At 39.1% G+C, this 27,699-nt stretch overlaps 1 protein-coding gene across 1 annotated transcript in view; it reads left to right on the top strand.

Moving 5' to 3' along the window:
• The first annotated feature begins 671 nt into the window (after window positions 1-671).
• The window catches only part of LOC124155994 (nuclear pore complex protein Nup88), a 364,729-nt gene continuing 337,701 nt past the window's right edge, over window positions 672-27,699 (top strand). The window contains exon 1 of the mRNA XM_046530249.1: window positions 672-883. Coding sequence (XP_046386205.1) covers window positions 677-883 — 207 coding nt within the window. The 5' untranslated portion in view covers window positions 672-676. The remainder of the gene's footprint in view (window positions 884-27,699) is intronic.

Raw genomic sequence — 27,699 nt, 5'->3', positions numbered from 1 at the left:
ATTGCTGTATATTACCAGTCTGATTTGAAACAACTTTCTAGAACAGCTAACTTGGTTAAACAACCTGTGGATTGCAACGTACTTCAACTTCCGGCTCCTCAGAGAATACAATCGCTTTCAATGTCGATTTCGACATATTCGCTGAAGTCAACTAAATATTTAACCTTACCTAAGATGTAATAAAAGAATAACATTGTTCGCCAATAATGTCGCAAATTTTTTACCGAGGTAAACTATTTAGAAGACGCTATGAAAATGGCAACATGTAACGCAACACAATTTATTAATACGGTCAGCAGTCAACGGTAGTTTGGAAAATTCCATTGGAACAAGAAAGACAACATTTTAAAATTCACATATTCAAAAATAGACACATGTTTGCGCCTGTATATTACAAGAATTGTTATCTGAAAATATACAAATCCACAACGATATTCAAATACCTATTATTAAATGCTCATTACCCTCATTACCTACTAGATTTACAGTAGATATTTTTCTGAAGAGGACATTATAATTTTCATTGGTGTCCATAATCAATTCATATGCACCAAATATGAATTTAAAAAATTCGGTTTGAATGTTCACAACCTTTCTGAAACAAATTTCTTACGAATTTCAAACTTCCCAAACTTCACCTCAGAAACGCATTTCGACTGTCGTCTGTTATTTCAAGATGGGAACATACACCGATTGTTTGGGTCTTGGCGGGAGTAACTTTTCTAACGTTATTAAGAAGAGTTTGGAGTGCTCTAAGGGCAATCCTAAAACGAGGAATATTATTGATTGCAATGAAGATATTTTATACGCATGGAACCAGCAAGACAGCTGTCTCATCGCTAAGAATTTAAGGAGCACGCAGCCCGAGGAGCCATCAGTACAGGTAAACAGATGAAAAGCGAAAATCATACCAGGGGCATGGATTTTTGAGTTATTTATTTTTTTAAAGGCTGTGGAAATATATCCAGGGTTCTTGTAACCGATTTTTGTTCTTTAGTGTTACCTAAAATTTGTTATTCAATCACTTGTTGTCACTTTCAAAGAAAAATATAGTTAAAATGTGCTCTCCTTGGCTATGTTGTTCGTTCATCATTCGGCATTAGCTATGTGATAATGTGCATTGCTGTATTAAACGTATTAATATTTTGTTATTTTTTGCTTATTGAACATCGTTATCATCCATTCTTAGCATGAAAGGCGTGGCAGTAAAACGAAAGCGGCACAATAAGTATAATTGTGTATACCTAGTCTAGCTGCAGACTTAAAATTTTTGTTTCCCATTTGAAAGATGTTAAGTTTATATCTAGAGCATCGTTGCCTTTTTAAGTCTTTGCTAAAGGACTACACCAAATGCCAATAATCGTTTTGTCACTTTTGATTTAATACGGCCTGTAGTGGTGATTTGTTTACATTTTTAACATAGACGTTTTAACTCGACCATTCAGGATTTATTTCGAGCTTATTGACCAATGATGGACATAAATTGAATCGCCGCAATAATATTCCTAGCTGACTGCTGCTCTTATCTTTATTTCGGTCTTTTTTCACTTAAAGACACGTATCGGAAAAGATGGATACATTCACCTCAATTCATCTGCTCTTGCGAGGACATATTTTAGGATTTAATGTATATTGCCTATACGATATTTGGATAAAATGGTCATTTCTATTTTGTATTTGTTGCGTGTGTGTTGATTTCCCTGAATCTTATATTTTTTGTCTTGAGCTTTCTGGTATCTTTTGTCTTCATGGTTATCTATATTATTTATTTTTTGTTCATTTGCCATTCATATTCATGGTCCAACAATAATACTGATAGGGAGACTGATAATTATTCATCCCGGTTATCGCTTATTTCGGTATCGCTATAATCGCTAAGCTCTCAAATTTAATGCTTGTCTCAGGTATTATTACTGTCATGCAGTGACAAAAAAGGCTCATAGACTATCTCAATATCACTAGTGCTCTGAAAATGAAGGAACCTTAAGTAGATGCTATAATTCCTTTGGTAAAAATCATGCACACATGTTGAGTAAACAGTTTGAATACCTATATTGTTTGTCTCATTCATCTAAACAATATGTAAAAATTTATATTCTTTTATCATAACTGTTCCTTTCATTGGCTGCAAGTTACTCCAAGATTGCTGTTCGTATCTGATATACATTTCGGTTAAATAACAACGGGGTCTGAAAATAATATAATTGTTGTCAATGCTTGACTATGAAACGTGTAGATTTTTCCTATTCAACTTTCTTTCCACCTTTCTTGCCTACTCCTTTCTTCTCAAAGCTCACATTAGCCTATTGTCATCCTACTAACTCTGCCCTCATATTTCTATCCATCCCATACAATGATATCCACTTAATTGCTATCTCATCTAGTCCTTTCATGTACAGACAATTACCTCCTCAGCGTCAAGGGGCCACGTGTTACCCCCCCTAGATGCTTGAAAAAACAAACAAAATTTTTAATATAGTTCATTACATTCGTTTCATTTTCAGTATTATGGAGCCTCAATCATTTAATTTCATATTAATAACTTTCATGTGAAAATAAATAAAATATTTTTTTCAGTAAATTTTGTAAATATCTTTTTTTTTAATCTTAATTATAACAAGATCATTTGCCTGTAAGACCTTTGTCCCCCTACTCCCAGAAAAAAATCCTGGATCCACCCTTATATCTAGCTGAATGTTACATCTCACTCCCTGAAAGTGGTAGTTAGTAGTATCTTGGGTTGCATAGCAAATTCATTTTATTTATACACGAAGTAGCTTTTTATTTTAATATATTTTGGCAATGATAGTGCCTTTTGAGAGTGTGTTGCTTCAACGTAGTGCATAAATTACTTCTTTGTAATTGCAAACCAGTGCAAACAATACTTAGTGAGTATTTGCTATGATAAGATCTAATTCATATGTTTTGTTTGAGGTTTGAGAGCAAGGAATGTAATGCTTAATATGATATTTCATGGCCAAAGACTTGAGTAGGTTACCCAAATTAACTATTTGGGTAGCAATTTAGAATATATATAACATTAAGACATTAACATAACATTAAGGGTATTAGGAAGAGGGAAGCATTGGGAAAGGATGGTTTCTAAATGAGAAAGAGTTGTTGAGAAGGTAATTGTCTGTTTATGAAAGGGCTAGATGGGAAAGCAATTAAGTTGATATTATTGTATGGAATAGAAATATGAGCACTGAGATAGGAAGATGATAATAGGCTAATGTGAGCATTGAAAAGAATGGAGTAATTAAACATGAAAGGTGGAAAGAAAGTCGAATAAGAAAAGTCTAGACATGGTTTGCCTGTTGAGATAACTGTTAACTATATGATAATAATGTAAAAACTCAGATGCCTTTCTGCTTGCCTCTCTCTGTCTTTCTACAGGGGTTGAGTTATCCCTGATTTCATGCCCAGTTCCTAGCCTAAAGTCAGTGCAATCTGTAACTTGTCTTGTAGTACTTACGAGACTGGGGATATATTGTTAAATTGTTACCTCCTGACTTATTCAGCTATATTATTCATTAAGTATTGCATTGTTTGCAAGTTATTTTGTTTACCCTGTTTTTTGTTTGCTTCATCTTTAGTTAAATTAGTTATTATATCAGTGGTAATGCCTGATGACGTTTTGTCCATAGTTTAAAAATTTCATCTACTATTGCTATGATGGCAACTTATTCAATGAGTGAGCTTGTTTAGTTTTTCATAATGAAATATAATGCATGCGTAGCCCACTGGTTAGAAAGCTTGGCTTCTTTTTTGGCTGGTACTAGGTTCAAATCTGAAGAAGCTTTTGCATATCCTCTGGGAACAATCATTTTAGTACAAGGCAATACAGTGTTAGGAGCTGTCCCAAAGCCTGAGCTAATTACTTATAAATGCTGTTGGATTATTCTGGTGTGATATGTACCCTTCGCCATTTGATCCATCCTTAGGGTTGACTATTTGAGTGAGGGAAAATAATGTTTACCAATTTATAAAACAGGAGTTGTTTTGTTTTCCTCAGGTGTAGTTTGAAATAGACTTGGGGTGGAGTTTGCTTACAATTGCTCATTAATCACTATCCAACCATCGACTCATTGGCGACCCAGTTTGAGAAACAATTTATTAAGAAAGTGTTGTATTTGCTCTTCAAATACCTAATTCATTTCTCGAAACGGCATACTTTTGTCCGATAACAGTGGACACCCTAAATTGGAGTCCATTTTATCGAATGCTTATTCTATTATCTCCAAAATCTAATTTAACCCTAAGACAGTACAGTAGGGGTCACATTCAACCCAAGTACATGTTTCATTTTCGTCTCCCTTCTTTCCCATGGGATGCAATGTTATCCAGAAATCCTATCAGCCAGCGACCCATAGGCTTACGAGTGGTTGAAGTTGCATATTTAGTGGATTTGTATTCCTACCTTCAGCATTTCATGGAGCTCTATTGTTTACGGTTGGAACTAACCCTACCGTATTGTTTATGTTATGAATTGTGTTCCATAATCTTCTCATTATTTGTTGGCACTAAAACTGCCTCAATAGAAATATCTTGAACTCCAGAATATTCCTTTGCCGATAAAATATTAAGTAATTTTTACCACCAAAAGTAAAGGCCGTGTGTTACCATTTAGTTCATCTCTTGTCACTTTACCACATGAGGGTTGAGTACTTTCTAATTACTTCTTTTGAAATTGTTAACTTTTGCATTGATATACATATTTTACGGATCTAGGTAGAAAATTTTCTAATAATTATTTTTACCCTTCCACAGCTAGCGTGCCAAATTAACAGTTTTAATATTTGTTAAATATGTCACCAAATGTTCTATCCATGATAATAATGAAGGACACTTTGTTTATGCTATAGTTATCAGCTATATACCTATTGTTATTATTTCCTATCTATGTTATTGATAACTATTTGACTCCTGGTAAATAGTATATTGTGTGTTGTTAGTAGCGGGAAAAAGAGGAGTCTTGAGGAAAAGTCTTTGAGAAGTACCCTTTATTTCCCATTTTTAATCAACAATGCACAGTGAGTTAGTGCTTTTCTTATTATGTTCTCATATTTAGTAAGATCATTTGAGATATTTTTCATGGGGAGCAGGATTTAATATTTTGGTGTGCCCATTTGAGGATATTAGCGTGTCGTTGGGGTTGCAAAAGGTGTCATTCGTATATGTCCAATAATTGTTTCACTAGGCTTATTTATGTCATTTATTTTGAGTCAAATGTGTATTTTTTTTTTACTCTTTCATCAGGTGTTAGATTATTTAGCTCTTGACTTGAATGAGACACATTGGAAAAGGTTATTAGCATTTTTTATGGTAAAATTTCTGAGTGGTAAAAAAATGTTTTCAGCCTTGTCCTAGGGTATTTAACAAAAATTATGTTATGCTACGATTAGGCTTATTTTTTATTGCTAAAAAAAGAGCCTGAAAGGTTTTGGTGCTGTGAGGCAAAAACATTTTTTATTATTGTCTTATAGATTTTCGCACAACTGCAGCACTTATTGTTGAAAAATTATTCGTTTCATATTCTTACCAGTTAGAAAATGCCAACTGAAATGGAGATGCAATGCAGATAAATAATAAATGGACCAAATAAAATTATTGCAGTTTCCTAAAAAAGGTAGACCAAGGTGACAAACTGTCCAAGGCCTTCATTGGACAGTCTCTCAAAAAGGCTCAGTTCAGCACAAAATATCATCGATTTTTTCCAATAATTTAAATCCTTGTATTTAATCTGACAAAAGCCAGTCAGTGGCCTAATGTGAAATCATCATTTGATTCAAAGCAATCTTTCACAGTTGTGGTATTTTATATCGAGAACCACTCACGACATGGCAATTTGAAGTAAAAAAAGGGTCAAGAAGGGCAAATGCCATTCAGAAGATAAACCTCCTGTATGAAGTGCTTTTGAGGAATGGATAGCCGCTGTGTTGAAAAATTAAAAAAAAACATTATTATGAGGTATATTTCATTTTTTTATTGATAGCACTAAATATTTTTTGCAAGTGGGAGTGTTCAACTCGAGGTTTAGGATATTGTCGGCTCCCAAGGCATTCTGGATTTCATCGCATCTCTTATGATGGCATTAGGGAATTATAACTTCATGGAGATAATTTTCCCCTGACAATGACCTGTTATACCTGCTTTGATGTTTTTCACTTATTTGGTGTTTAAAAATGAAGGTGATTGCCCAATTTTAATGTAATCATTTGCTTATGTACTGAAAATTTGTCAACTATAGCTGAACTGATATGCGTTGATAATCATGGTTGAATCCATGATTCAATATTTTTGAAATTATATGCATGCATTCAATTTGTATTTCAATTATGATGAATGAGCTCCCATCTTGAGCAGTAAATGACTGGGAATAATATCAGCAGTGGAGCTTCTATGGCAATAAATCATGCATACCTGTTGGGTATTGTTTGCTAAATGCTTTTGCTGAAAACGTAGGAAAATCTCCCTGCAAACAAAATTTGCAATACATCAAGCAATAAATTATTATTATCCATTTTTATAAATAGAATGTACAGGTAAATCAATATTATCCATGCTCGTTATTATGGGTAGCTAGAAAAAGTGAGTGATATTTACCATCAACCATCTGCATCTGTAATTCTGCCAAAGTGTATGTTAGCAATGTTGGGCAAACAAAAATTATTTACCATTAAAAATGTAACTATACCATTAATTCAACAGCATGCTTTCTCATTTAATTATTTTAAAGAAAATTCAGGCTCTTCATGATTTTTCGGTTGGTTTTCATTCGTCAGGGGACCCTTAAGAAATGCTCATTTTGAAAAAACTTATTCAAAGTCCAAAATCAGCTTGAAGTAATGAATCCATAGGCAAGTCTACAGTCTGTGCCATGGTATCCACTCACAATCTCTAATTTATTAAATTAAGTGTGTTTTATATTCAGTGGGACACTTGCTTCATAATCATTCATATAAAGAGATTAAATTTATTGAGAGCCCAATATCACCAGCGTCATTATCACCCGTGTTATAAATACCCCTGTGATTGAATCCTAATTTTAAGATAACTGGGAACTGAAAAAATTGGGAGTTCAATGTTTGGAGAGTGTTCTGAGCTCATGTCTGTCATTATATCATTGGGCTACTATTAGGGATAGACTGTTTGTTATTGTCATAGTAACAGTGAAAGAAATGACACTGTACCCAAAGAGGACGTAACTAGGTCCATTCCAGATGCTTGGATTAGTCATAACATTTTTTTCTGCTGCCAGTTCATTCCAACCAAGTTTTTTTGACAAGTTTCTACATCTCTTAACACTGCAAATTGAACAAAATTGAAATAAGGTAATGCAATAATAATAATAGTTATAGTAATGAAATAGTAATAAGGCAAATTAGGTATGAAGCTCTGAAGAATAAGATGGAAATGAGTTTTGTAAAAGATCAACAATCCAACAACATAACCAACATTGGAATTGAGAAACAGGAGGAAATAACTACTAAATTTCCATCTCATTTCATCTCACCACTTAATTCAGTGCACTATCACATCATTATTACTCAGAAAATTAGCAATAGCAGGGATTTTCTCAATTTTGAAGTGATAGACATATCCAAGATGAAGAAAATTGCAATTATGTGTTTGCACCATTGATAGCTCTGAAGTATAAAAGGAAACAGTATCTACCCAGATGGTTAGGTAATTAAATTATATTTTGGCCATAGAAACAGATAATTATGCAATGTGCAGCATTGACAGGCAAAACTTGGTTACTTGGAATAATAATTTGTAACTTAAGGGATATCGATATAGAGGAGGAACAACATATATTACAGAGCTTCAGGTTTAATATTATATGTACTTGTAAATTAAATGTGAGCCAAGTATTTTGATCAATAATTGCTCTAAAGAGCGGTCGCAAATAAATTCACAGGCTATTACAACAAATTTTGCAATGTATCAACTTAAAAAATTTCTTTAAAAAAGTTTTTACATATTTTACAATAGCTCTGGACCCCAGTACCATAGGTTTAAAATGAATTGTGTAGAAAAAAACTTAGTATTCTTTACTACTTCAGAGAACTCTACTGCTTCACAGAAATCATAAATCATTATTAGATGTTACATGAGGGTAAGTTTAGCCAGCATTAATAAATTTGTGGGAGAGTTACCGCATTTGATCTGAATCAATCCTACCAAAAGGCTGATATAGTAATAATATGCTTTCAATGGTATGCTTTCGAACTAAACTCTATCCCATACCATCGTTCCCATACCTTTACCCTTTTATTTGTATGTGAAGATATTGATTCTATTTATTTTACTTATTCCAAAATTGCAACTCATTAGATCAAGTTAGCAATTAAATACCTAAAGTGTTTGTGGCCTTCCATTGTTTCCATTTGGATGGTTAATGGTTGAATAGTGTACAATCAATAGAAGTAATATGAAGATAATTATAAGTAATGACAGGGCTGCAGAAATTTGTTATAACTTTTCCAAGTATCTTGCATGACCTTAGTTATACTTAGTTATGTTAGTTGTATTTCTACTTCAATCAATTAATTTTTACTGATTTATTGTTCAATTATAATCATTCTGTATTGATGCCTATTAGGAACTGGTTTATCAGTGCATAGTTCAGAAGCTAATTTACTTTGACTGAGGGGTATTAAAGGAATCATCATCTGATGGTGTTATTTTCTCGAACTGATGTTGTAGGATCAGGAATCAAAACAGTTTATTTGAAAGTTATTAAATATCAACTAACATTAATTTTTATAGAAAACTTCAAACATGCAATTAATCATTTAAAGCTGTCAAAACAAATGCTTAATTTTACTGCAAACTTTATGTTGCTACAATGTGGGTGTAAAATTTGATGCTGCTTTGTGAATTGAATTTGGACTTTGAGATGGCATTGGTCTTCATGTGTGTTGAAAATATGTTTCTTCGTCCATTAGTTTAGTTTACTTTATACACGGAATCATTGTTTACCCAGCATTTCCTATATCCACTGATATGAGACATAATGAATCCTTATATCTACAGATATTGGCAATGACATCTTGTATTTTTGTGTTTGAGGGCTTTTATTTTCCTCTACACTGTGTGGACTCGAGAAGCTTTATCAATCACCATTTAATTCATGATCTCCATTTTTAAGTCCATGAATCTTCAGGGTTAGAAATTCGTGGAATTTTACCTAAGGTCTATTTCTCTATGACACTGTTTAACTTTTCTGTGTTAACTTTATGGAACCACAATATAGGTAAAGAAAATTTTCTGAATGTGTCACAAGAGTCGAAACCATGGTGTGTAGTAAATCGTCAGTGTGGATTGTAAGTGCTTAGAAAATGAAATTTTCCTCCCATATTACAGTAATATACTTCTCGACTATGTTATTAGAATATCTTCCTAACCTCTAGATGTCTGAAGTCTTATTTCTATATTGTCAATGCCATTAGGTGAAAAATGGAAAATCGTTTAATGAACCAGTTAGCTTTTGTTGCAGTGCTGTATTTAAAAATGTGGTTGTCCTTCCTAAGGAAGTTTTAATCAAATTCCTATTGAAGGATCTTTGCCTATAAAGCATAGTGATTCTTAAGAAAATAATTTTTATTTTAGTTTTTCTGTAATTCGACGGAAATTTGATGCATCGGTATTATTTTCAGCGCCTCATTTGGTACCGTATAGTAACAAATGACGCGCTGGTCTAATCATAGTAACAAATTCCTATTGATTTTTCAGTTTTTTTTCAAGCGGCGTCCATTCTTTTTAGTCTGGTCGATAGGTAATACTCCCGAGGAGCTTGCTGCGGCTCTCTCTTGAGGATCTCTGTACATTGCGGTTCTTCGTCCGCGTTTATTGATTTTTCTAAAGTTGACAATCTATAAAGTTGGTAAATAATACACACCTGCAGAACAGTCTGCGGTACTGTATTCAAGCGATCACTTCCCCTTCAAATCCACGATGGCCATCGGCATTGATTATAATAATTGCTATTAATACCGTAGTAAAATGTTAAAAATCCACTAATTATGGTGTTATTTTACTTGTGCTTTAGAAAGTTAAATGTTTCAAATATTCTTGATCGCGGTGAATGTTTTGGTTTTATGGATTCCTCTCCAAAGATTAGTTTTTACAGAATTGGAAGTTGCTCGGAAATGTATTTTTATTCCTTTCCAGTTTTCAATATTTAAGAAGCTACGTGCATCAATAAAGTTAGATCACTATTTATGGCTTAGTTTGCCAGTTTTACATGCATAATTTTAGGCTTTAGATTGTATTATTTTCTCTATTTTGTATTTCTTGCTGAAAACGTGGTTTGAAAACTGCGAAGTTATCGGTAATGAACTCTATTGGATATTTTTTTGTGGCAATCCATGAAGCTTTCAAGTTCATTAAGCCTACCTTTAGCTGTTAGTCTCAGCGCTTTTCAGGAAGTTAGCTTAGAGAATATATCCGTGATGCGTCACGCGACTCCGATAGCGAAAGAAGACTTCCGGAGTGAAAGTCGCGAAAGCGAGAAATAAAAGAATTGTCACAAATGTGTATGATAAATGGACTCCACATGAGTAGTGTTTGCTTATCGTTAAGAAAAAAAAAGGATTGTGTTGCTTTGTGTGATACTTTCTGTCCTAATCACCATTTTTCATGAGAGTTGATACGGAGAATCGGGTGTCGTCCATGGGCTAATTTATTTGTGAGGTTCATCAGCGTCGTTTCTAATGTAATAATAGATAAGTCGATCCTAGTTATTGTTTATTACCATTACGGCCTGGTCGTCGTTGGGGCAACGTCGCATCCCCTGCTTACGCGAAGGTTGTGGGATCCTTGATCCTGGAGAGGTCTCTTTCCTTAATGGCAAAGAATAGGTGTGCGTTCTTCTGAGTGTTTTAATCGGAAATTAACTTTTGTCACATTTTTATTGTGTTAAATTTTAAATTCGGGCCGGAATTAACGCTCAAATCCGAGAGGAAATAATGATGGGTAGAGATGGTCGCCGAGTCTGCTGAAAATGAGATCGTGGCTTTCATGGCACTGTGTACTCAGTTTCTTAATGCATAATCATTATTTAATCTTCATTATGCACGGTTTAATTCCGTGAACTCAAGCTTTTAGTCATAATCAAGTAATTTATTATTAATTAAAGTACAATAAGTAATGAATTCGCATCTTAAAGACCATTGGTGTGGACGCCGCCGCTCGTCGCACTCCACTAAATATACGCCCAGACGTCTTCGCCATCGAATTTTTATCGCCGGCGCACACGTCGAGAGATATTAGTAGTTGTAATCTAGTCCTTCGAATACAGCGTATACAGGGCGTGGGAAAAATGCGCTACGAAATTTGAACACTGCATAGCTGATGCCCGTAAGAACCACCTAAATATCATTATTTCGACCTAAACATCAAAATTTATAGTAATTTTTAGGTCGAAAACTCACTATTTTTAGCAACAGAAACTTTAAGCCAAGCACTCCTATTGGCCGCGAGGTTACCCTTTTCCCGGTTGCTCTGGGCAATTCACGACTTCGAATGCATTGCTTGTCGGAGATGTATCCGACGCGTCCGGCAACAGGGCTAACTCGCGGCCAATCGAAGCGCTTGGCTCAAAGTTTCTGTAGTATAATAATGGTGCGTTTACGTAATATTCCTGTTTTAAATATTTTTTTATAAGTTTCTATTTCTCACAGGCAACGCAATACACCCACAACAGTACATGTGCGCCATTTTTTAATTTAATCATTGTTAACTGGCTGGTTGGGGTGAGCCAAGGCTCACCGGTACAGCATGAAATCGCGCCTTCGGCGCGACCAGGAGGTGACTATACCTGAAAATCACTAGTAATGTCGGTTCCTACTGGCATCAGCTGTCTGCGGTTCAAATTTCGTGACATAATTTTTCTCCATCCTGTATATTGTATACAGGATTCTCAACCCTTGCGACTCCACTGATTCCCGCCGGTCGCCGTAAATAGTGGCGCTCCAGACGCTAGGATACTTTTCAATATACGTATCAGCACACAAGAGATATGCTACGCGGCGTATTTCATCGATTGATGTTGATCAAAATTAAGCATTTTGATATTTGAAATGAGCTTAATTTTGAGCTTAAACGATTACATTCGCCGCGTAGCATATCTCTTGCTGGCTGTTACGTATATTCATGTATCCTGGCTACTGGGGTGCCGCTATTTACGGCGACCGGCTAGAATCAATGGAGTCGCTGAAGTGGAGAATAGTAGGGCCTCCTGTACCTCCTGTACTAACATAAATGCATGGAATGGAGTTTGCATTTGGCGCCGCGTACATGAACGCCTCAAGCCCTCTCACGCTACCTACTGGAACCGATGTCCCATCAAGAGGGTTGGCGTTCGATCCGCTCTAGATTATTCTGAACGAGAAAAAGTCTATCTAGAAGGACGTGAAGGACTCAAATCCGTTTTTTAAAGCGCATAAACATCTCCACCACGGTTTAGTCTTGTTTTTTTTTCGCTCGGAATTATCTCGATTCAAACTCAACCACCCCTCTGATCTACTCCACATTCCCTTCTCTCCCGCGCCTTGAGCTGCATGCTTTCTGCACGGCGGGATCGCCCGTCATCCTTTTGTTTTATTTTTATACGACCGCCCAACTCACCCGATTCCCTTTTTTTCTTCTCCGGCCCTCATTTTGTATTCCAAGCCAGAGTTAATAAGTTATTCTCCTCTGTACGCGTCCCACCCTTCTTACCTTTCCTGTCTAACATTTTTTTCTTTATTCGCTCCCTTGCCCAGGTCTATTTTCCTTCTCAATCAGTCACTACGAGTCGCGCGTTTTTCTTTTTGCTAATTCACTAGAGATGCCATTAGATTTGGATAACTGTGTAACCAGTGTGCAATACGCTTATTGTGAGTCGTACATTTTAGTGGAGAAAAGGCTCCGTTACTCACGTCGCAGCCATTTCAAGTTATGTTGCACTTGACGTCGCATACTTAGCTACATCATATATATCTCGACTCTTTTATATCTTAAGGCCTGTTTACACGATACATTAACACGTACGAATTAATGTATGTTTGCGTAAATGATTTTTGTGGACAGGAACGGAACATGTGCGAATGCATGAACCAAATTAGAATAGGTTCTATTTTCTGTGCATGCATTCGCACAAGTTGGGTGGTTTTGGTGCATTTTGGCGTTCATTCTTGCGTTCATACATTTAGACATGAACCCGTACGTGTTAATGTACCGTGTGAACAGGCCTTTAAACCCGACTGGTTTGAAAGTTACCGAATCATTATCACTAGTTTCCCAACGTGTCAAATATGTTTTCTAGTAAAACCTGTCCTAATTGAAGACAGCCTTAGGTCATGCTCATTTCATAATATTTATTTATTTTGGAAAATTTCACCCACACACCCAAGAACATCATATTGCTTCGTACTGTTAGATTTACAGATTTTCCCCATGATTTTCTCTTTTTACACCTCTTTGTTCGATACGACATTATATGTTAAGCTCTTGTGAGGACATGATTGCTGTTTCCTGTTATTGTGATGCTCGAAGAAATACTTATTTCTTTCTAATTCTTAGTTGTTGATAGCTAAAAAAATTGCCTTTTTTCTTGTTTACCGATTCAGTACTAGAATTTAAGCTCAGTTATGTTATTTTTATTTTTAGGGTAATTCCCTGGTAATTGTGAAAACGCTTCTCCTCATAATAAGTGGCTTTAGATTATTTTTAGTCATTCATCCATTGACCCATTAGTGATGTACATTTTCTGGGTAAAGTTTGTATTTGTTCACTATCGAATATTGCTTATGTTTTAATCAGAGCGAAAACCTTTTTCGGCAATCAATTCTAATTATCATATAGCTCATAAGTACGTGTCTTTTCAAATAGTTTTCATTACTGATGTAAGGCAGTGCTTGGAACCTATTTTACTTATCATGGATCGGAAATAATATTTACGTCCATCTTTAAGTCTTACGAAATTAAATAAAATAACTTAATCGTAAATGAAATAACTGTTGTTATTGCATTATTTCAGTGTGCATTTTATTTTACGTCATGAGTTTTCGAAAATTTCATACCATTCACTCATCCTAGAATTCGCTTATTTATATCAAATTTAGAGGAATTGAAATCGTTAAATAAATACGACATACATTTACACAAGTCCAATTATCACGCGCAAATTATTGATTTCAATAATATTTTCCTTGCACAATCCATTTTTGCATTTCATAGAAAGCAATGTAGCAAATCTAAGCTTCGTAATCAATGATACATCTAATTTTAATTCTGTTTCAAAGTGTTTAAATTATTTTTATCGCAAAAACCCAAGTGCATATGCAATTTCCACCATATTTTGCCATCGTTTAAACATCCTCGTAAAATATTTTTATTTTAATGGCCGCTGTGAAGCTTGCATTTCTTTAAAATTGTTCTTGCGAGTGCGATTTATAATCTTCGTCGCCCCTTGGCTAGGGCTTTAGACCATAATATGGTCTAAGGCTGGGGCAGTGGGAAAATACAATATCGAATCCTGGCTTCTTGGGGTGGTCTCAAGTGGATTGCCTGAGGATCCAGCCAACGCCAACTCACGCGGGCAATTAGTAACATTGTTCGCCTCGGGCCGTTCATTTGTCCGGAATGAGTTAATCCATTATCGTCGCCAATAAGCCGCACTCCCGAGATTTGAGAGCGGGAAACTCAAGAGCACTCCCCAGAAGTCTTGGCAGGCCGTGGACTGCAGCTAAGGCTCCTCCCCTCTTTGCTTGCCCGTTATCAATGAGTGGGGAAATGAGGGTCTGAAATGTTAAACTTTGTTAAATTTGGTTTTACAGATATTACGAAGATAAACGGTTTAATTCGACATATTTTCCATTATATTTTGCTTCATAAGCAATTTTTCAACCGATTCGCAAATGTTCGAAGACTGACTAAAATACTGTATATGCTTTTGATTTCGAGTCGTATAAATAAAATCCGGCTGTCACATAGGCCGGTATGTATTCATTAATTTCCAGTATGTTTGCAAAGGCATGCGTCGCGCGAAAAAAAAATGAATCTCGGAAGCAAAATGACATTATGACTTTTTTTATTTTTAAAGTTCCTTCAGGTCAGTGTTTTGATCACCAAGACAGCTTAATTGAATTATAGATTGTTCTTCCGTTCAGTATAATGCTGGTCGTACACTGGAAGCGTATTTAGGCGGCTTCGCGCTCCCGCTACACGAGCGTAAACAAGCCTCTTCGCGCGGAAAATCCCTTAACCCAGAGTTAGGCACACCAACGTCCACTTCAGGCGCTAACCCATAGCCACCTAGAAAGTTACTCTCTAGGTGGCTATGGCTAACCTGCGCGAAGCTTCAGGCATACTCACCCTCGCGCTACACATCCTGTTTGGGTTGAATATTTCGCTCGTACACGCTTGACCTGTGACATACTTTGTCTAAATTTTCTCTTTACTATTCAAAATATAACGGAAAGTGCCTTATTTCATCCGATAGTTGTAAAAAAAGCTACGGCGGTTCATTTTCCAAATCCATATGCAAATGGTTGTACTCGGCCATCGTCCTCCTATTGCTTCTGATAAACTGGGTTCACCCAGCAAGATCTTTTCGTACCTGTTAGCATCCACGTCTTACGAGGTAAGTACTGTCAATGAAGGATAATTCCTCGAAATCCATGTTTAATGATAACGTTGTTTTTCAAACAGCCAAACTCACGTATGTCTGTAACGAATGCACAAGTCCACTCGCAGGGCAAGATCACTTGCATTGGACGAGCCCTACGCTTGTAGCTGAACATATTTTTGCCGCTTCTTGCCTCTCGAGTACGCGTGAGCGCGAAGCCGCCTGCAAATGCTTCCAGTGTACGACTAGCCTAAGCCGTGAACGTCGGGAGTCGCCTTTTCAATTACATTTGGTAAAAAATATGTTGATATTATAAGAATGAATATTGTTCACCTGTTATTTTCAGTAATTAATCCCAATGAAAACACTGTTAGAGGGTAGTATGTTGGGTAAACGAGGGAGAGAAAGGAAGAAAATGATATTTTTAGATGTAAGAAATGGGAGTAGTTCTCATTATGAATTGAAGAGGGATGTAAACGAAGGAAGGGATGCTGCCAAAATGCTTCTTTAGTACTCCATGGACCTTAGACGGTATCTTTATGAAAATAATACTTTAATAATAATAATAATCCTCCTGAAGAGCCGAGTGCACCTATTCCCACGCACTCAATCCTCCGCTCCGCGAGCGTCCCTCATCGCCTCCTCATCTTTGTTACAGGTGTTTGAGATGTGTTAGAATGGAGGAGAGATGAGAGAGGGGGGCCACGCCCCCTTCCGCATCCTCCGCGGGCATTAAATCATAGAGGAGCAAAACATGGGATCCATCCTGGCTTTCGGAGACTCGCGTTCGTGGAGTGGTGTCGGAGGCGGGGATTCGGTTCGGGGGCCACTACGTAAGATGAAATACGGGCATCTCGCTTCTCTCTCTCTCGCTCGTTCAGATGCATGGTCCGCGCGTCGCTGCAAGCTTCGAGTCATGGGCGGGTTTTAGAGGGTGGGTGGGACGCGGGTAAGGTCAAAGGGCTGTAATTCATTTATGTATGATTACGTTGGGGCGGTGGGAGCTGGCTTGTGGAGTTAGGTGTCGATAGAAATAAGGCCACCAAACTTGGTGCGCTGCTAGTCGAATCGGCATATTGAAATTAAAAACTATTAGTAAATATACTGTTTATACTAGTAGTTACTACTGCGTTACTGGGTTGCGGGTTCGACTCCTATCTGGGTAAGAAGCAGTTCTTAGGAGCATGCGCTTTTTTGGTTGTCCATGTATGTATATGCATTGAAATAGCCTTCTCGGGAAATCAGCCGGGTCAGGATGGACATTGCTACCAACGTTTCGACGACCTTCTCTGCCATCGCCATCAGGGCGAATGATGACGATGTCCATCCTGACCCGGCTGATTTCCCGAGAAGACTTCATCAGCAATTTTTTCATATGTGAGCCATTTAACCCTGGTTCCGTATCGGTGTGAGCATTCGCGTTGCGTTAGTATTCTGCGATAAATATTTCCTAGCTTACCATCGCGCGCTGTGTGCGACGACCTTTGGGAGACGTTGGTGGAAAGGAGGAGTCTTGTTCGTACCTCCGCTTCCCCACCCCACCCTCATCCTGATATCGTGGAACTCTCACCGTCGTTGATTTACCTAACTATAGTAATTGCCTCATTTTATCATGCTTGCTTGCTCCCATAATCCGTTGGAGCCTCTCCTTCCGCATTCTCCCTAGCTCGTCCTCGACTTCATGCCTCATATGCATTAACTCTCGGGAGTAGTCACCCTCTGCAGAGCGCTGCCAATTTTTAGTGTTTACCGCGTCGCGATGCTGGTGGGAGATTTGCCAAGATGGAAGCGTTCTTGCTGATTGAATGGAATGCTGGATTCGCAAATTTTCCGAAGATGAATGACGGTATGGGAAAGCAGAACCAGGGGACACGGCGTCGTTAAGTTTTCGATAGCGCCTACGTCGTGTAAAGTATGAGGCATAAATTTCTACGCTATTTATATCATTTGCTGTTTAAATGTCGGTCATAATTTCAGTTTAACAATGGGATATCTTGAGAGATATTGTCACAAAACTTAGTCTCATCATTTTATATTCGCAGTTCTACACCCGTTCCTAACAATTCAATAATATTACAAGGTATGTTTTTAAAAATTAATAAGCAGAAAGAGATTTTGTAAATTTCAATGTGCATACATCCTCATTAGATGGTGAACAGTTGGAATCCGTAAATACCCATTGCCGGAGGAAAATCTACCATCGTAAATGAGATTTTTTTCTTACGTCAGGGTATCACCCGATTTACATTTTAGAAGAAGCACTAACTACAATCAGATGTATACGTTTCGTTTCAGTCTAAGGGTTAATGCTTACTTGGATACTGGCAATATAAGATAATGATGATTAAGGAAATAATTATTAAAAAATAGTGATTCTCTTAACTTTAATGTGGTGCTATTTAATCATGATAGACTTACTGAAATAAAGCTTTTTTAGCAAGCATATCGTCACGAAAGGGTGAAGTATAATAATGCCGTCTTTATTGCAAGTAAATTTAGTACTTGATTTATATATTTTTCACAGAAGTACATCCATGCCCTGGATGGTTGTAAATCCACCCAGGCGGGATTCGAACCTGGGACCGCTTGGTTGGTAGGTAGGGACGTTACTCCGGTGCCCCCAGGCTGGCATAATATACTTTATTGAAACAACAGTGATGGTCCATCGTCAAAACTTGACTTTCTGCTGCGATCATTGATTCATTATTTGATTATGTGCCAGTCATCAATGCTTTTGATAATAGTCATAGCTGTAGATGAATGTATGTGGAAAATTAAATACACAAGCTCTCATTGTTTAGCATTTCCGTTTATCTATGTCTTCCATAGAGGAATTAATGAGATAGTCCCCAAAACGGTTAAGTGTAATGTCTTTTATTTTTCCTCACTTCAAGCGCAGTGATCCAATCCGTACAATGGCATTTCCAACACGGTTATTGTATTTTCCTTCGGAAGATTCACAGGTCTACGGAATTCCCCTTCTGCTTGCGCTCCTATATGTAAGTTGCCCTTAAGCATCCAGACATGCGGCGTGTCGTCAACTCTCGATTATACAATGGTCTGCTATCCCAAATCGATTTCAGTTTAGCGCTTTTAATTTTTTATTCTCATCCACGAACTTATTCGGAGAATTTTGTCGAAGAGGACCAGAAGTTGCGACAATCACTGCACTTAGAAAAATTAAATGCAAATTTCACGTTGTTACTAGTGAGCCAATGATAACCGGTGCGCGTTGGGCATTAGATGATACCGTCATACAAACGCAAATGGTTGCTTTAAGACCTTTCATAGGTGTTTCATCGCATTGTTGCCTATTTCATCTACATGATACCCTGCGAGTTACTTTAAAGTGTTAGGTGCTTAGTCTACCGCCAAGTGACTCTGATTGTTTTCTGGGGGTGAGTATTTCTACCGAAGATACACTAAGCCACATGTCGGTGCTTTCGCAATTGCTTGGAAATTACGTGTCTCGGTTTTGCCGTCATCAAGCAGGAACCATTCATTCCGTTAATACTACGCAGTATTTAGAACCAGATTTACTCGCATCGCGTACTTTTATTATCGCGTTTTATTTATTTATCATTCTAATCGAATTCCATCGAGTTTAATGTTGGTTTACGGAATTCCAGGGGCAAATCGCCTATGGAAGAAGATTAGGAGATTCCTACGTATTCCGTAATAGTTTTGTTTCCCTCCTTGGACGATGTTGCTATCCCCTCCCTCTTCTCCACCCCACGCCGCTTGTCCCTTCCAGCGCCACCGCGAGAGCAGTCGCGGAAATTCTTTCCGCTAGCTACCACCATTCGTTCCCTCCCCCTGTTCTCTCCCTCCCTCGCCCCCCCCCCCTCACCTCCCCGAGCTTCCCCGCACACCATTTTTGAAAGTGGTCCTCGGTGAACGGGAAAAAGAAAACTGTTCGCTCCTCGACAAGTCAGTAAGGTAGTCGCCCCCAAAGGGGTGCGAGCGAGCGAGTCGGTGGGAGGGGAGGAATATTTTATTTCTGAACAAATATGCCTCTTTTCTCCCCTCTCTGAAGCGCCGTTTTTTTTATCCCCACAATTCTCTTCCTCTCTCCACCCTTCCCTCCCCTTCGCCCTCATCCCCTTTCCCGTAACCCTAACACCCCTGTCCCTTCTTCCTACTCCCCCCGCCCGCCTCACACACCCCCTCATCCACCCTCTTTTACTCGCTCCCCAGTGGGCCACCAAAAAGTGCCGTCGCTCCTGCTTGTATATACGTGTGTGTGGGGTACTTTTACCTCGGCCCCACGATCTGTTGAGCCGCCACCGCCCCCTCCTTGCCTTCTTTTCCGTAGCCACGGCCTCCGCTTTGCCCTCCACCTTCCCTCCCCGCGTTACCATTCCTCCCGTATGCTCCGGTAAATCCCACCCCGTGCAAACTCACTTTACGGCACATATCTCGGCCCCTCCTAACTCTCTTCTCTTCCCCGTTCCCTCCCCGTCATCAGTCTTCACTTTTCAACCTCCGCAAACCTAAGTCCACGACTAACCTCTTTCTCAAGCCAGTGGGGTATTTTTTCCCGTTTTCCCTTCCTCCGTACTTGAAGTTCGTATCCCGCCTGATTTATTTTGCTTACCATTATTTTTATTTTTCCGCTCTTTTTCATTCCTTTACATGCATTGAACATTGAATTTCGTAATATCTGTAACCAATGTATGTGTTAGCTCCCCCATAGATCATCTTCGTATGACGAGCGAAGGCAAGTTAAAAAAGTAATTAAGACGTCGGTCACGCATTATTATCTTTCCTGTTGTTTCAGTAGCATGCCTAGTGTATGTCACTTCACAATTTTTCCTTTCCTTTAATGGTCCACATGTGGTTTGCCACGAAAATTTTCCATTCTTTCTTTAGGATTCCGGACAGTAGCATATTAACATTGTATTTTAAGATACTCAGTATGGGGATCGTGCGTTTTATATTTTCTTCTAGTGTTATATTTACGGTCGTTATAGAGAATTTGGCTCATTAATTTCATTATTACAGCTCCCTTGTTAGCCCACCTGAATGACGAGTTCATAAAGCACTGCGATTGACTTTACTGTTCATTCTCATTCAGTCAGTGGTTTAACCCGCTGTTGGTATTGACGACTTTACCTCTGTGAACACGAAGGAGAGTCCACCGTCGCTGCTCGAATCTGCTTAATATTTGCGACCGATTTTTCTGCTGCAGCAACCTCCTACCAGATGTGGTTCGCTCGTCGCGTTGCGTTTTAGACATAAAATGCTTCTTTAGGAAAATAAAACTTCAGGAAATCCTGCTTGGGTTTTATTAGTGGTGTCGGGAGTTATCAAATCAGTGAAATGTGCTAGTAGAAGAATTAAAAATTTATGAGAGGAAATCTGCCACACATTAGTATCTCTCCTCTTTCTTTTGGCAGTGTACCATGAGCATTTTTTCAGCTGTTGTCTCTTACTCTTGCCTCACATATTGTCCCTAATGTTAAATAGATGATATCTTGTGGATCAGAAGGCATTTATTTTGACCTAGTGATATGGTCACATGATTTAGCTACTGCATTTATGTTAGCTGTCCCACTAATCCAGTGCTAATGTACTGCTTTCGCTCTTTCCACTTTCTTCCATTTTCTTATTATTCTCTTCAAATCCCTGATGTATTTCAAAACCTTTGCTTAATTATTTGAATCTATAGTTCATCTCAACTATTCTTGCACAGGAATATGCCGAACCTGAATCATTTCTTGACTGGAATAAACTTGCAGAACAGATTGTGTTTACCAAATTTAGTCTCTGATTTAGATGTAGGCATTGCTTTAATATTTCTTCGTCCTCTTTCCTAATGTCTTTATCTACCCACATACGTTTATTTTCAGGTTTTCTACAATGTTCGTTTATCCAAATAAAATACCTTTTATTTATATGTTTTTTTTCTATGTAAGAGTTATTTTCCTCATAGATCCATGGGTTATAAAAGACTAAAAAAACAAATAAAAATTTATACTCCCGTATTAATGTAAGTATTTTTCCGACTTCAGTGTTACCCAAGTTTTTCGTTTCCCTACAACGCCGCTCCTGTCGGAAGGTGTTCCGTGGATTGATCCCCACCGACTCCTATGCCCCAGGCATGGATCTCCCGAAAAATAAAACGATCAGGAGTTAATGGAGCGGGATATGGGAGTGAATAGACCTGCATAATGTGACTCACGCGTGTTTCGACGTCAAGAATCGTAGATGTGCGAGGCCCGTGTATATTTTTCTTTCCGAGTGGCCTGGGTCGCGCGCGCCTGGAACCCTCGAATGCAGAGCCCTCCCGGGAATCGGGTGGGTCCGACGAACATTATCGAGGTTGTGAATGTCGTTTGGCGGTTAGATTGGGAAACGAGGACGAGAGAGTTTGTTGCCGAGGATATTTGTCACCTTTCATATGCAAAACATGGAATTCTTTCGTCGCGTTTGCGACGTGGCGAGGCGGGGAGACGGCGTGGGACGGAGGGTGCCTGATGAATGGGGGAATGCGGTTGGTGGAAATGTAGGAGATGCATTTTGGGCAGGAGAGAGCGAGGAAGAAATATTATGTGAATTTGGAAGCCAATATCCAATCCCATGGCCATAAGTGAGCACAACGTCGTATGAAATGGCGTTCATTGTTGAGTCTGCCGGGGTCGACGAAGTGCTGTCGCGGAAGTTAAGTGTGGGAGAAAGCGTGAGCCGTATTATTACCTTCTTCTGATATATGAGTGCGGATTTGTTGAGGTTTGGTTGTTGGACTTAAAAAAATTGAAATTGTGGGAGGCTAGTGAGTTCCCCGTTAGGCAGAGGTGCCGTGTTTTAATTATCTTAGTTTATAGTCACTGGTTTAACTTAATCAGCTCTTAGTAAGGTCTAATGCGTTTCCTACTAAACCATTATTCTGTATTTTTAATGAGCCATCTAGTTTTATGGGTTCTTATCTTTCCCATTATTTCTTGCAATTTTTTCGCGGGTTGAATGGGATCCATGGATTCCATACTTGATTAAGGTGTAATTTGTGTCAATTATTTCAATCGATCCCGAAAAAATATTAGCTGATAAACAGATAAAAACTCCACCAAAAATTAATCTAACCATGTTATGATTTTCAGAGTAAACAGGACTACTCTGTGTCTTAGAGGTACTTGTGTGAATGAAAAATTTCATTATGGGATAGATCGAAATGTGAAGGATTTAACAGGAGGGTAAATCTAGCAAAAATTAAACATGTAATGGTAGCGAGCATATGTTTTTTGTTTTCATTTGTCATAGTTTCTCCATTTATAATTTTTAGCGGTGTGTATTATATCCTTTAAAATTCCTTTCCAGAGTATTTTTTCACCTCATTTGCAGTATTGCTGACGGTGTTTTTTGGATCTCAATGTTTTCAGAAATTCTGCATCAAAAGTGTGGACCATGTTTCAAATTTATTCGTTTAATCGTATAATTTTCCCAATTTTTATGCCATTTTCCCCTTATTATCAGGGTACACATGTAAAAATGAGGTGGTCGTCTCTCTTTGTCCACATCCTTCCGCCAGCGACTTCGTTGCCTTACAAAACCTGTGACTTCTCTTATATTCCCGTGAATACGTTATTGCTCTCTTGCGGCCGTGTTATTTACTATTTTCGTGGATTCCCGTGATAAAACACGCGATAGCATTACGACGCCAACCGCGCGTTTACGACACATTTGCGGGCGCCATTGTCGTCGCAGTTGTGTAGCCACAAAACTATTCTTCCTTCTCCTTCCTGGCGTCATCTCTACCTCAACTGGAGGATATACATATACATACATACAAGGAGGTTCTCTCTCCGACCGGGAACGGAGTTTCACGGCTGCGGAACACCTTTGTCCTACCGGTGAGCAGACGCCCATATCTCGTTTACATGTATTTGTGTTTTGCATGTCTTATTTCTGGTCCGTGCTCCATCTTTCCCGAAACTTGCTTCCTCAGAACGGTTGTCCCCACAGTAGTGGGTGATATAGGTGCGGATGGGAGCCAAGTCTGAAATCTCCGGTGCACCGTATCAAACGGCTGGGCCTCCTCGCGAATGGGCCGGATCTCCCCTTCGCTGAAAGGACTTCTGGGACGTAGTTCTTGGCGTTGTTCTTCGCCGCCTCCTCAGGAAGGGTGGGGTCCGGTGGATCCCGCAACCGAACCTGGCTCGAACCTCCTTCCCTTCATCTTGCAGAGCGAGTTCGTCCCGTCCTTCCGGCTTCTCCTTTGTTTAAGCCCATACTAGCAATCGAGGTTGGGAGGTAGGATACTGGGTTATCTTTTCTCTTCAATCCTTTCTGCCTAAGCTGTTTACCCCGTATATGCCCCGTCATCGGAGTTGAATCACGATCACCTCAGTATGTGGACAATGAGTGGAAACGTAACGAATTAAAAGTTCGATGAAAATTGCCCTTGAGAAAGACCGGAGACAATTATGTGGGTCAAATAACGAAGGGAATGTAGTGTAGAAAAAGAAAGTGTAGGATAATGCGTGAAAAATGGTGTGAGATGGGGAGAATTTTTGGCTGCAGTGACCCATTTAATAAATTTTATCATAACTGTAAAATTAATCACGGATAAACCTTTTTCTGTGAACTGGGGCTGCTTTTTGCTTCTGTCATCTCTGCTTCTTGATTGAGGGCAGTTTTGTATTTTGCGCATGCTATAGTTACCAGCCACATGTGGCTGACTCAATGCTCACTCAATGTTTGTACAGGGTCAAGGATGCATACGTGGAAGGGGGAGACGAGATGGACTGCCCCTCCATTTAGGAAACATTATTCTTTTTTTATGGTTATTTCTGTCCTCGTATGTACGTGATTACTTACAAAGTCGTATGGAGTATGTGCGGAGCCCTTCAACGAGCATTTAGTTTAATTCACGGGGAAAAAGACATTTAGTCTAGAGTTAAAAAGCAGTGATCCTTTCAAGAGTGTGGCTCAAAATGTTAGGAACTATTTGTATAGATATACTATGTAATGCACTTTTTAAAGGTACTAAGTTTTTTCCTTGAATCCACGTTGCATTTATTCCTCCCACGATCCTCCTGCCGCAAAAGGCAACCTAGATGCGCTGCTGAACAGAAAAATTGTTTCTCGAGGAAGTGGTGGATGGCCTGGAGAGCAAGGGGGTGCTTTTAGCTCCCTGTCCTCCAATAGCGCCGTCCTCCGTCTTGAGCGATTCAGGTGTGCCTTGGGAGTCATGCTCTGCCCCTCACCCCCGAATTCCTCTCCACGCTACCTCTTTTCTTCGTCGTCCACCTCCTCTATCCCCTCTCACTTTCTCCAAAAACATAACATCTTTTCTTTCTCTCTCTCCCCCAAACAGATATTTTTCCGTCTCCTTCGGACCGTGCCTTAACGCAGGTGGTAATACTAAGAACTGAATATGGATATGCAGAGAGAACTGAAAGGACTTACGGGTCAAATCATCGTGATGAACATTCGGTATATCCTCAGTGAGCGGTCCAGCTAATGAATTATTAGGATTATATTTATCTCGTTTTTGTGACGGAAAAAGTTTTAATGATGCTCTAATAACGACTAACTCTGTGATCTCGCTTCGGTGTTCTAAAATCGTGGGATGAAAATTTAGCGGCACTATATTTTACTCAGGTGTAAGTGCCGTTTACCTGTGAGTGCCGTTAGTATCTACTCCAGTCATAAACTCCATTTTTTTACTAAATGTACATGCCCCTCTCAAATGGAGTTTTCATTTCCTAGATCCTTCCTGATGCCCAGTGTGTCACATGATGCCCATCGTCATCAATGAACATTACTTGGCATCGACAGGAACTATTAATATGCTCGACAGCCTTATAGATAAATTCAAATGGAAAGTGATCGTAGATGAGGTTACGCCAATCGAATGGACTAGAATGGTAACGAGATGACTTTGACATCCGGGGATTTACAGAATTTGTGGCGGTTTCCCATGATGGCATCTTCCAAAGATGTATTGGTGATTATGGCGAAAAGTATGCGTAGGAAAAAATCATTCGCCTTGATGTTGACATTATTTATATTTTAAAGTTTGCGTTCCCGTCGTAATGAATAGTACCTACTTCTATCAGTAATCTCCTTACCAGATTATGATAGTAGAGGGCAAGCAATTTAGGATAGTTGAAGGGTGTTTTTTATAATTTTTCCTTATGCACTGCTCCATTGTATTTATCTTAAACCGTTGATACGATTACCTCTGGGGGTAATGAGTTATTTTTACGAACTGTGAATATGCAGCCGTCGCTGCTTGACCCGTCACTAGTCAGTATGTGAGAAAATCACTTAATCGTCCCTAAGCTGTAACACATAAAGGTTCTTATCGCTAGTGAGGGGCTTTTATTTCTTTCTTTGCTTTCTGAAATCAGTCGTTGATTATATCTTATGCAACCTTTTGTGGTGGTAAAATTGCGTTGAAACCACTTGCCCTTTAATCTGTCCGGAAGTACAAAAAAGACGTTCTTCGTATGCTTTTCTGCTGGCCTTGTTATCTTTGCGACAAGCGTGCTTCTCTCGCACTTCCCCCTTCCCTTTATCTTTTATTTTTCCGTAAGCTCCCCTTTTAACAGGAGAATTGATGCACACAATGGGTCCTCTATCGGTTCGGCTGTTGCTTGCAGGCATTCACTTTGAAATAAATAAATGAAAGAGATCCAAGCTGTGATGTGTTCGCTCGCCTTTTTGTCAGCACCTCACTCTTATGCTACGGTTCCGTATGCCCCTATGATACAAGTGTCTCATATCTCTCTGCCTGTCAACTTCGTCTTAGCGGCAGGTTTTAAAAAATCGCGAATGAAACTGAATGGAAAATGAAGAGCAGCTGCGTTTTACTGAAGGAAAGGGGAGAATACTTTGGCACGCTGAGCGGGCCTCGTATTACCAATCTTTTTCTCACTCCTTCCACTTCTTGCGTTGGGTGGCATGTGCGATAAAAAATACGCGGTCATTTTCGGAAAGAGGTTGAAAAATTTATCTGTCGTCGGCAGAAGTTATTTTTGTGATTAGTCCATCAGTTTCAGAATATATTAATACTACGGAATTGGTTTTTCTTTTAATAAAAGATTTCTTTCCGGGCGAATTCTTTTGATAAAATGTTCTCGGTTTTGGGAGCGAGTTAGGCTATTTAAGGGCCTTAAAGAGTGCAAACCCGAGAATATTTCATCAGTCTTTCTTTTGTTTAAAAATCTTTCGGGTGTCCTATCGGGTCAGGATTCGAATGCTGCAGTCGTTTAGACGACTGGCCATTGTCTTCATGGCTTATAGTTTCGGTCGTCGAAGGATCGAATGTATTCTAGTTGCTTACCCGGTGGCAGTCCCTTTATTTGCAGTAGGTAAGTATATTCGCCGTGAAAACTAAAATCCATCTGTTCTTTTTCTTACTCGGTAGAAATCAAGTGTATTGAGGTCAGGAAATTACGTGGGGAAATCGTGGGTTTGTGGCATGGGAAATGGAAAAAAAACTCGGGTGGAAGCGCTGTCCCGAACACGTTCTTCGCTTTTAGGGACCCCTCCCCCTCGGCATTTTATCATAACCGTGTCCTTCCCCGCGAATAACCTTCCTCACCCCCGCAATGCCGTCGCGGTCATAGTCACGCAGACACCCTCTCCATACCCACCTCTATGTCAGATCCCCCCCTCGCCCTCCGCTTATTCCTCCCCCCCCCCCTTGCGGTCCCTAGCTCTACTTTAGCGACGACTGGAGAGGAGATAATACCCTCCATTGTCTCCCTGTCTCTGCGCATGGGAAGAGGTTAAAGGATGAGCCGTATCAATCTTTGAAACGGAAACAAGCGTATACCGGGTTTTATAGCTCTTAGGGTCCTTTCTCTCTCTCTCTCATGTCTTCTCTATCCCCCGCATCTACATGCCCTCCTCCTCTTTTTGGTTGGCCCACCCAGTTCCGCAGGTTCCCTCACGTGTTTCTCTTGATTTTTTATCCTCCTCCTACTCCAGCCGAGCACGTAGTACGACACGTCCCTTCATGCTTGTATTTCTCGTCCTCCACGTTGCTCGCTCGCCGCCTCCGACTTTGTCTTTCGTCCCTTTCCGCGGGTCTCACCCACACAGCTCCCTTCCTCCCCACAGCTGGACCT

This window comes from Ischnura elegans, chromosome 3, assembly GCF_921293095.1.
Source record: "Ischnura elegans chromosome 3, ioIscEleg1.1, whole genome shotgun sequence".
In the NCBI taxonomy this organism is placed as follows: domain Eukaryota; kingdom Metazoa; phylum Arthropoda; class Insecta; order Odonata; family Coenagrionidae; genus Ischnura; species Ischnura elegans.
The sequence above is the reverse complement of the archived record's forward strand: the minus strand, read 5'-3'. Positions and strand labels throughout refer to the sequence as shown.